This window comes from Bidens hawaiensis, unplaced genomic scaffold, assembly GCF_021521415.1.
Source record: "Bidens hawaiensis isolate Kalapana, Puna unplaced genomic scaffold, B.hawaiensis_p1.1 tig00021536_1, whole genome shotgun sequence".
NCBI lineage: Eukaryota > Viridiplantae > Streptophyta > Magnoliopsida > Asterales > Asteraceae > Bidens > Bidens hawaiensis.
Genome location: NW_027493355.1, coordinates 286,436 through 298,147, shown reverse-complemented (window position 1 = coordinate 298,147; position 11,712 = coordinate 286,436). Strand labels below are relative to the sequence as shown.

Sequence of the window (11,712 nt, the reverse complement as noted above, 5' to 3'; positions counted from 1 at the left end):
AACTCCTTATCAAATATCACAAGGCCTTTTCTACTTACCACAAAAAAGTTCTTTTCACTTTAAATAAGGAATCCCAAACACACCCTTAGTAATCATTCCGTTCTTGGGAGGATAACTTATTGGAAAAATACATTAATTTAATCCTTCCTAACTCCTCCTACTTCTTTCTATTCCATCCTAAAAAAAACTCAAGAACACCCATTTTTTAACTATCATTAGTTTTCATTTTCTTTCCCTCCTTTAAAAAAACTCAAGAACAGGATGATAGTTCTGCTCTTGTAGTGGCACAACGGTTGTCAAGTGACAGCCGACGATATGGTTTTCCTAAAGAACGCCCAAGCTAAACTCTAAAACCAACGTGAACCCGATTAAGAAGATATAGTCTGACCAAAGTGAACAACGAGCCCCTTCATAATAATTTATTTCAAGAAACATTTTAACATTTTAAAAGATTTATTTTGTTTAAAGAAAAAAGAAGTATTTTAGGAAAACGAAATCATTACAAAAAAATAAAACAGGTCACGTGCAAATCACGTGATGAAAGTACAAATCTAAAAACGCATAATCCCTGCAGCAGTCCCTCTTTTCACCTTCGATCCGTTTTCTGTAAATCGTTAGGGTTTCCTTCAAGCTCAATAATAATAATAATTAATATATATATATATATATATATATTTTAATCAGTTTTGAGATTTTTTTTTTTTTAGTAAAAAAACATAGATATTACATCAACGTAGCAGATAGGCGGGCAACAAGCTGCGCCGCCACCCTTTTCTGAATTGCAAACCCTAATCTGCTAAAGACATACCCCTACCCCTTTGAAGTCGACACATTGGTATGCACAACCCGTTGGACCCTGGTTAGGAAACGGATAGCTTTCGGTGCCAAGGAGCTAAAGGTATCAAAAGCCAAAGGGACAAAAACATGTTGGTTCTCTTCGCAGGCTTTAGCATGTTTCTCCACCTTCTTCGTTTCAGCCCTTTTCATTGCTTGCCCAGCTACAAACCCATTATCCCTCAAACCAGCTAAGGGAGATACCCCTGTTAGGTCAACACAAGCGTGTTTTCCCCCGGCCCAACCAAAGACGAGCAAATATGCCGGTCGTAGAGTGGATCTCCCTTCTGTGGGGTCTGTAAGGAAGTTTACGGGGGCTTCCTTTTTAGCTGATATCCCAGCTCGCCTTAAAATGTCCCAAAGAACGTCCCGCACCCTATCATGTTGGTATTTAAACCCAGGCATCTCCTTGCAATGAACCGCATGCTCTCCGAATTTATCCAGGCAAGCCTTACGGCAGATCGGACATGTTTCGTCTTCTGGGTACATTGGGACCATCAAATGCTACTTAAGAATGGCCCTATACTCGACCGCAGACATGCTTTGGCTCAAGCCATCAATCGGGATAACGGTAAGAAAATCTTGGGCATGAGGACCTTGTAAGCATTCAATAACCGCCTTCTGTCGGGGGGACAATCCAAAAACTTCTCCCAGGCTCTGAGCGATTTTGCCAAAAAGGGCATTCGCCAAAGTTTTTTGAGGCTGGTGGGGCGGTGTCCATAATAGAAAAACCGTCAATGTCAAAGTCTGGGAGAGTGCCATTTAGGCGTTCCAGGGCTGCACGTAATAATTGTACGCTCCATTAATCTTCAATTGAATAATATGAAGCTCACCGTCAAAACACTCAAAGGCAGCCACTTTGAAATTAGGGTTCAACCTTCTGATACTGTGAGTTTCGTTACTTATTAATATGTCTTTCTAATTATTATTATTATTATTATTATTATTATTATTATTATTATTATTATTGTTTTAAATACATGAATTATACTCATTTTGATGTTGTTGTTTATTGTACATGTGAAATCTGATTATTATTATTATTATTATTATTATTATTATTGTTTAGCTTAATTTATGTTAAATTGATAAAGCAAATCGGATGTTTACACGTGTATATGTATAATTAGGACTGTAAATTAACCGAACCGAATAAGGCCTTGTTTATTGTTTATGTTCGTTTGTTAAGCTTTTGTCACACAGATACCGGCTAATGGTTTGTATATGCGAATGAATACAACCAGTGTTTTATTTGATTTGGATAACCGAGAATGGTTAGTGTAAGCGGTTCGGTTTGGCTACCGAGTTTGTGCTGGCGCTTTTTTCAACATTTATATGCTTATTTACGTATAAATTAATCACGTAATAGTGTAATACTCGTATAAAATTTTGCTTTATAGTTAATAATTTTGCTTAATATTATGTGATAAGATTAGGAAAGTCATTAAAAAATATAAGAAAAATGTTTAATGAACAAACATTAACGAACATAAACGGACGTAATACACAATTAAACGAACATGGTCTATTTTCGTGTTTGTTCATTTTTTTATTTAAACAAAGTTTCTTGTTCATGTTCATTTATATATTAAACGAACGAACATAGACGAACTTCCTGCCGAACAGTTTAGAAACAGTTCACCGAACGTTTGGTTCGTTTAAAGCTCCATGTGTATGTTCATGATTTGCCCCTGTAATTGTTGAATGGTATTTGGAAGCAGAAAATGAGACCTGTTTTGTAGATATTTGTTGGGATTTTAGTTGGTTAATATACATGTTTTGGTGTCTGTTTTTAGCTGAAGGTTAATGGCATGTGATGCAAATAAATAGTTTGTTTTCAGGGAGAAATGTGTATAAAAAAGAAGTGGTTTTACCATGTTTATATTTTCAAACACTAAACTGTATGTGTACTTATCAAGTTAAAAGATATTAAAGTGGGAAAGTACTTTAAGATGGATGGAAACGAAGTGTGCTTTGGCATTCTAATGTCTGGCATTAACATATTTTATTACATTTATTAGTGAAAAAGGTTTTTTCATGTTATATATGCTTATAATTTTGCACCTTTTTGTGTTAACTACATGGCAAGTTTCATGACTGATATAAACTTGTTATTGTACTAGATTATGGCTGTGAAGAAAAATATTGAAGAGGTACAAGGAAAAGATAACTACCCGTGCGGGCAGCAACTATTGATTCACAATGGCAAGGTTTTGAAAGATGAAACTACATTGGTTGATAACAAATCGGAGGAAGGTTTTCTTGTTGTCATGCTTAGCAAGGTATCTCTCTCACTCACACGTGCACACACACGCACTGACGTCTTTGTTACTGATTATTTGTCTCTCTCAACAGAGTAAAAGTTCTAGCTCAGGTGGAACATCATCTGCTCAGGTACGTTTTTATCTACCATATATGCTATTCACTTATATTAGACGAATAAAGGATCTCATTTTAGCTTTTATAACTTATTAGCAGCCTTCATCAACACCTGCACCAGCTTCTACCAGCACACCTGATGCTTCTTCTCAACCTCTTGTGAGTTCTCATAACTTATGCATCTCAGTTATTAATCATAAAAAGTTCTAATGCTTTTGAAATTATATAATTTACACCTGTGCTTCTAAATCCAGCACATCAAGTTCTGGCCCAGCGACTGCACCCGCACCCGCACCTGCAGCTGCACCTTTTTTTTTATTCAAGCATGGAGCCGAATGTTCAACACATATTGGATATAGGTGGTGGCAGTTGGGACAGGGAAACAGTTATCCGTGCACTTCAAGCTGCTTACAACAATCCAGATCTAGCAATTGATTATTTATACACTGTATGTTTTGAAGGTAAGTTCTTGTAACACAACTTATGAACTGATTGCCTAATTTTAGTCTAATTTTTACAGGGTATTTCAGATACAGTAGAAACTGCAGTCCGGGCTAATCAACTACCTGCAACTCAAGCTGCTACTGCAAATGCTGCACCTTTATCTAATGGACCCAATGCTTCTCCGTTAAACTTGTTTCCTCAGGTTAATAATCATTAAAATGAATTAAATGAGTTTTTCTCATTTTCACTTTATTTTTGTGTTTAATGTTAAAAGCATCTTTTTTGGAATCTTTGCAGGAAATACCTTCAGGTGCTGCAGGTGACAATCTTGGAACCCTTGATTTTCTCAGAAACAGCCCACAGGTGGTATTCAGATTCATGTCGTTATATTATTGGATTAACATACTTCAGTGCTGATTTTATAATTTACAATTTTCATTATAGTTTCAAGCGTTGCGAACTATGGTACAATCAAATCCACAAATACTACAGGTACATTAAAAAAAATATTATGCCTTTTTGTTACACGGTCTAAAAGCAGTTGTTTTGGTTATAGCCAATGCTTCAAGAGCTGGGAAAGCAAAACCCTCAGCTTTTAGGACTCATTCAAGAAAACCATTCTGAGTTTCTTCGACTAATCAATGAACCTGTTGATGCTTCTGAAGGGTAATACCATCATTTTCTTATTTCCCGTGTCGATAGCATTTGATATCATATTGTTGTTATTATTATTATTATTATTATTATTATTATTATTATTATTTTCTAACCTGTTATTTTAATAACTGTTATTTAGGGATCTGTTTGATCAAGGAGATCAAGAGATGATGCCTCATGCAATTAGTGTTACTCCAGCAGAACAGGAGGCCATTGAACGGGTATCAAATTATTAATCACTTCTTTTTTCTTTTTTTCTTTTTGTTGTAAATAACTAAATACGAGACTTTTGAAGTTATATTTTAGCTGACTAGTTGCTTTATGTACTCTCAGCTTGAGGCAATGGGCTTTGATAGAACCCTTGTCATTGAGGCGTTCTTGGCATGCGATCGCAATGAGGAATTAGCTGCTAATTTCTTATTGGAGCATGCTGCTGATTATGAAGACTAAACAGAAGACAATCAGTGACTCTTGAAAGGTTAGTATTCAGTTTCTCTAAAACAAAAGGCTTTTGTACAAAGATTGACGGACAAAAAATTTTCGTTCTTTTCAGGTGATTTTGACTTGAACCAGTTTTAGGTTGGTGATTGATACAGGTTGGACGTTTATTGTATTGTCCATTGAACTGAAGTTTTTTGTTTTACTTAATATTATTGCACTTTTTTTTATATTTTTTGTTTTGCATTTGTCACCAAATGTGAAGGGATTAAGAGGATTTTGTTTGAGAAAAATTGTGTGGTCTGACCAATTTGATACTGCTAATATCCCAACTTCTATTTTTTTTAGTGTGGTTCATTTTTTGTTTTAGTTTTTATCTTGTTGACTACAACCTCAAAACATTTAATTGATTTTTAAATTTTTTACTAAATAAAATGACATAAATACACTATATTTTCACGTGCGCTATATGTCGTCCCTACTGTTATCCTTTTCTCCCTCGCCTTTTAAGTGCTATCCGTGCCACCACACCTATAAAGCTGAAACGTTCGTTGTGCTTAAATGGTTACTGTTTTGGTAATTAATATGCTGTTTTGTACAAATACATAGGATTTTCGGTTTCAAATTGGTTTTGTTGTTGGGACTTGGGAGTGTACTTAGCATTGTTGGTTTCGGACCTTGTTGGAGGCTTCGAGGTGCATTTGGGTTGGCTCTCACAGCATGAGGAGAAGAAAACATATTGGTTCTTGATGATGAACGTTTTTCTAGTTGGATGGAGATGTTTGTAGAGTTGAGATGTTAATAAAATGTTGGGGGTGTCTGAAAAATGAGCAGGTCTGGTCAGACGATTTTGAATGATTTTCGTCTGCGAAACTTTTTTATGTCTACGTGGTGATGGGAGGTGGAGACTAACAATGATCACGTATAGTGCTATACATTTGGACTTATTTGAATAACCGTAGTGTAACTCGAACTTGTGTACTTAAAATCTGGTATATAATTCAATTTTAGTGCACCTCCAACGAGCTCCCTATCTTACTATGATCCATGTGGAATCAAGTGAGAAAACCCAACCTCACCGTTTTGGGAGCGAAGTCCGCGGAATAGGTCTGCTTTTGCAGACAACCTTTGTGAGTTAGAAGAGAGAGGGTGGCGATGTGGTGGTCCGGTTATTGTCGATGGAGGTGCTCTTAGGGCTATAAGTGTAAAATTTAAAAACTTTGGTTTATTGTTTTTTTAATCTTACTATACTATTAAAACAATACAAGATATCACATGGTTTTTAACTAGCATGTCCACATAAGCTTTCAAGTTATCCGGTTTCCATCTATTGAATTGTCACACAATTAATGTTTTCTATAATCATAACCAACTATTTCCTTTCAAATGATTTAAAAACTGATTTTGACCATAATCAATTATTTATAACTGATTTTGCGTTTCCTTTTTATAGTATTACTATTATTTTAGCAATTCAATTATTTATATATTTATACAGGATCTCATTCCATCATTTATACATATTTGTCCTACATCTTGTGGGTTTGTAGAGAACAATATAAAGAATCCTTATGATATCTACATATATATGATGTTTGAAACTTTTTTCACCCATGTATAACACGAGCTAGTATCCCACTGCAATTATATGTTAGATTAGATGAGATTAGAGGTGTACAAAACCGGTTTTAAGCCCAAACCGAACCGGTTTGGTCAACGACTAGTCAAAACCGGTTTGACTCAAACCGGTTCGGTTTATAAACCGGTTTAGAAGCATGATAGGCAGATCTGGTCACACCGGTTCGGTTCGGCTTATAAACCGGTTTAACCGGTTTCAAACCGGTTTTCCTCAAACCGGATCGGTTTTAAAACCAGTTTGATAGATTTGAAGGGAAACCGGTCATGAAACTGGCGGTTTGGGTCGGTTTGGAAACCGGTTTTAAACCCAAACCGGTTCGGTTCGGTTTGCCTAAAACCGGTCCCAAACCGGTTTTTTTTAACACCTCTAGATGAGATACTAGAAAGGTTCAAACCGACACCTTCCTCCAACTATTGGGCTTATTATCGATCACTATATATAATAATAATAATAATAATAATAATAATAATAATAATTTAGACATTTGTGTATATTATTCGGCCTTTGATCCAAAAACGACCCCCACGGGCCTCCAAGCGACGCTTTAAAGAAAACAACATCGTGGTGTGTTGTGGGGGTCCCACCCCAACCAAACCAAATCAAACCAAACCAAACCAAATCTGAACTTAATTTACTCACTCTAGAAAACGCGTCAACAACCTTATTGCTCTAACACCATCATCGTATTAGATCCACTTTGTTCCCAAGTTGTCTACTTCTTCTTCTTCACAGATCACTATTCTGGTAAATAAACTATTTAGATCCGCTTTGTTTCTTTACTTTACTTTACCCTCTTTATTTACTTTTATTTTGCTACTTGTAGGGGTGTGTAGCATACCAAAAAAAATAGAATAAACCAAACAAAAACAAAAACTGATGGTTTGGTTTTATGTTTTTGTAAAACCGAAATTTCGGATAGTTTTGGGTTTAATTAAAAGTAAAACCAATGATATAACCGAATTGAAACAGAAACTGACTGTTTCGCTTTATGTTTAGTTAAAACTGAAAATTTAAACTAACTTATAGATTTTCATTTATTTTGAATTTTAAGTAATTTATTACAATAATAATAATAATAATAATAATAAAGGTTTGATTGATTGATAATCAAGCAGTGTAATTTTGTAATTATATCATATCGCTCTAATTACACTACACTATAGTTCCACTAGGTTGTATATATATAATTACTCTACTTAACTCTCACGGTTAGTACACTAATTTAATATCTAAGTTAGCTTTCTCCTGATAATAATCATGTAATATATAGTTTTACTTAAATATTTTAGCCAGAATGTATTATAATATAAATTTGGTCTTAACTCATTATTTTTAGCAAATTTTTATTTTTTTGGTACAAAATTTTCAAGCTTAGTTGCAAAAAAAACAAGTTAATCGAAATCGAACTGAACCCAACTAAACACCAAAACCCAAAACCGAATAATTATAAAAACCGACCCATACACACACCCCTACACCCCAATTTGCTGGTATTAATATTAATAATTGGTTCTTATACCTTATTTCTGTCCAGTGATCATCAAACAATGGTTCTAGACGGCATAATAACCTCACCACACCGTAGATCGCAAACGACTGCATTTTCAACATCTTCATCCAAAAAACAACACACAAAGGAGGATGAACTGGGTGACTTCTCAACGGTCGTTAGGCGGCACCGATTCCTGCTAACAGCACTTGTACTCCTCACTGTTTTATGCACGGTTTATCTTTATTCCGCGGTTACTTTAGGTGATGTTTGTTCGGGCTTAAACCCAACTCAAAAGGCTCTTTGTCGTGTCCAGTTAGCCAAAGAATCCATCGCCAAACGAAAACTGTTATTATAAGTTTATTCATTCATTTACCTTGTATGAGGATGCTTGTTATAGTGAAATTATTATTTGTTACAATTTATGAACAAATATGTCAAATGTATGATTATTTAATATGAATAGTTGATTGAAAGCTGAAACATTATGATGTATTGAACAATGTTAAGTTCTTTAAGCCAAGCTGTGCGCAAAGGACATGGATCTTGTTTGCCTTGACCAATTGCTTTCTCCGAGAGCGAATAGAACCAACCGTTTCTCCATTTGAACTGCAGGATTCAGACCGCTCTGGTGAGAAAACTAACAAACGAATGTACTTTCATAATATTATTTCAAGTAAACTGCAGTTTTCGTCCATGTTATTTGTCCAAATCTGCGGTTTTAGTCCAATAGTTTTAAATTTGCAAATTTTCGTCCCTGTGGTTTCAATTTACTTGCAGTTAAACCCAAATTCACTAACCCCGTTAAGTCTGGTCGTTAAACCCATCAGTATGCCTCTCACGTGAGGGGCGGTTTTGTCCTTTTTCTCCCAAAATAAACCTCAGTCCTAATTAGTAAGTCCCCTCACGTGAGGGGTTGGGTTGTATTTGGGGAGAAAAAGGACAAAGTTGCCCCTCACACTGATGGGTTTAACGACCAAACTTAACGGGGTTAGTGAATTTGGGGTTTAATTGCAAGTAAAATGAAACCACATTAACGAAAATCGCAAATTCAAAACTATTCGACTAAAACCGCAAATTTGGACAAACCACAAGATGAAAACTGCAGTTTACTCTATTATTTCTAAAATTATTAGCAGCAACGCTAACCTCTTTCACGGCTGTTGGAAAATGGGAAACCGCTCGAGCATAAGTACACAATCGATCCTCGATCCCTTCGTCAAAAACGACTCCTTTCTCTTCGGCTGCTACTGCTGCCAGCTCACTAATGAGGCTACTTACCTGAAAAGTGTAAATGAATCATTAAATATAAACTATTATTATGTCAATGAAGGTAATCTTTACCTCAGAACGGAAGTCCTTCTCGACCACTCCCACAGTGGCTCCGGGATGGCGAGCCCCAATGAGCATGAACGCTGATATCCATATAAGTTTTTCTAGCATTTGCTTCTGAAAAGCTTCTTTCTCAAGAACCTGGTTTCCATATTTTTAAGTCAAAATGATCCACAATTAAGATTATAAATTACACATTAAATACCTTGCAAGAAAGACCGCCTGCGTGTAACCTATCAGCTACAGCGGAACTCCATTTGCCAAAAGCTGCAGTTAACCCCTCGGGATTGGTATCGGTTATACCGTCCACAGGGTGTTCACCGAGCTTGGAAATAGCAAAATATGCCAAAACTTGGTTAGCGTCACTAAGACCTTTACTTTGGAGCCACGGCTCCAGCATCCCGTTCTGGAAAAACACCAAATCTGCTAGATTGTTATTATTCATCATAAGACGCACAAATGTCATCATATCATAAATGAATAACTTTAATCTTTAGAAGATGATCATCTAGTCATCAGCATATTACAGCAGATGCAAAAGTGGTTATCTTATTACTATTACAGCCGACTGATCATTTATCACAAAAGCATGAGCAGATTTAACAATCAATCTGACTATCACAACTCAAAACAGCAGAATCACAATCAAACACTTGCAGCTGTTTTATTATAGCGGATTGAAACGCACAACCACACCACTGGTTATATGAATGACTTTAATTTGTAAAACACAATATGCAGTGGGGGTGCAAACAAGCCGAGCTGCTCGCTAGCTACTCAAGATCGGGTAGATAAAAAGCTCGAAAATGAGCCGAGCCTTATTGAGTCCAAGCCTCAAATAAAGCTCGTTTAGTTATCAAGTCCACGCTAGAGCCTTGCATGGGAAGACCGTTTAGGCTCTTTGAGCATTAATGAGCTTGTGGTTTTTTTAATTTATAATTCTTTTGGGCTTCTATGTACTAATTTCACACTGAAAAGCCGATGCTACACACGAAGTTGAGCCGAGCTAAGGCTCGTTATAGCCTTTTCTCAACATATAAAAATAATAAAAAGTGTATATAAATTAAATGATAACTAATAAACGAGTTGAGCTCGTCCAAGCTACCCCCCTTCCCCCTTTTGGGCAGCAGTGTAAATGTACCCGTTTTCGTCCAAGCTTCGCCATTGCGAAAGCTTGAGCTCGTTCTAACTATTTTTATATATTTTGTGAAAAACCTTATGCGAGCCTAAGCTCGGATCGAGCTGACGTAGTACCTTAAATGAGCCAAAGCTCGTCTCAAGTTCGGCTGTGTATTGTGAAACGTGTACAAAAATGCACAAGGCTCGTTAAAGTACGATAGGCCTAAACACGCTCTCATACAAGGCTCAAGGCCGGGCTCGTTTATTTGAGCCGAAAGAGCTAGTTTATGTTTGAAAGGCACAAATAATGATCTAAAACTGAATCATGTATTTAGGTATACTGGTATCGATCAAATACAAATGTGTTTTATCGTGGGAAGTGTATAAATAAGTAGAGTAATTAATTTAATACTAGTGTAAACTTTATAACTTTTGAACTAGAATAACTATTATTATAACAGTATATTATCTTTTATAACATAATTACACTATTTCAAAAGTCAAAACTAAACTGTAATTAATAGGTTAATTTTATTTATATCGGATATCACGGTATAATAATAATAATAATAATAACATAGAATTATAACTAATGTTACCATTCCAACGGGAGTGAGGAGTGAACTGAAGGACTGCGTCTAGATCATCGTTACGGGTGCACACTAATATCGGCCCTGGGAAATCAACCGGAACTGATTCGCCTCGTTTCAACATGATATCATCGCCGGCGCCGAGTTTCTGTAAGGCTGTGCCGACACGGCCACTGCCTACGATGATTGAAGGTATTACTTTAGTGGCGGTTGTACTTGTAGCAGCAGCCATTTGGAAGCTGTTATTATTGATTTGTAATGATGATGAAGATTGGAAGAGTTTAAAAATAAAGTTTAGTGCAGTGGTAACGGAGAGTGCCACGCCACCTGTATTTTTGTATTTACTGGAATGAACGCCCAACGAAGACAACCCCTATCGTCTGTTGTGTCGGGTTAAACCCAATTTCTTTTTTCTTTTTAACGGCCAACAAACCTAGAATGCATAGGCACTCTATACGAGGTGACCCCTTAGCAAAGGGTCACCGCAAGCTGACCCAACTCAGACGCACGAAGCCCGTAAACGTCTCAAAGTTATCTTTAGTTTCGAAGAAAAACCCACTCACCCAAAGGCCACCAGTGTACACCAATTCTATTAATAGTGTGTTTGTTTGCAGAGGGTTCGGCTCGCCAACCTGGTTTATAACCTGACAACCCACTTTACCAAGAAAACAGGACCCATTGAACTTGAACCCGCCGGTTCGTAGTCTTGTTCACGAAATAGGGACCCCATTTGCAAAGCATGTCAAAAACTGAGGTTTTTTTTGTATCTCAAACCGGTTTGGATATGGCTG

The 11,712-nt window shown here is 36.4% G+C and overlaps 1 protein-coding gene and 1 pseudogene across 2 annotated transcripts; one reads left to right on the top strand and one right to left on the bottom strand.

Annotated features, from left to right (window-relative positions):
* The first annotated feature begins 1,625 nt into the window (after positions 1-1,625).
* LOC143563841 (ubiquitin receptor RAD23b-like) lies at positions 1,626-5,148 on the top strand (annotated as a pseudogene). Its single transcript, XR_013140733.1, has 12 exons — positions 1,626-1,722; positions 2,958-3,116; positions 3,190-3,228; positions 3,313-3,370; positions 3,452-3,661; positions 3,734-3,859; positions 3,955-4,020; positions 4,102-4,149; positions 4,214-4,323; positions 4,454-4,535; positions 4,648-4,792; positions 4,868-5,148. The product of XR_013140733.1 is annotated as a ubiquitin receptor RAD23b-like (transcript).
* A 3,185-nt stretch (positions 5,149-8,333) lies between these two features.
* LOC143563843 (uncharacterized) lies at positions 8,334-11,153 on the bottom strand. The gene is made up of 5 exons (XM_077051298.1): positions 10,931-11,153; positions 9,418-9,635; positions 9,225-9,353; positions 9,030-9,161; positions 8,334-8,489 (listed from the first exon to the last, which is right to left on the bottom strand). The coding sequence occupies exons 1-5, from the start codon at positions 11,151-11,153 to the stop codon at positions 8,334-8,336; spliced, it is 858 nt and encodes a 285-aa protein (XP_076907413.1).
* Between the last annotated feature and the right edge of the window lie 559 nt (positions 11,154-11,712).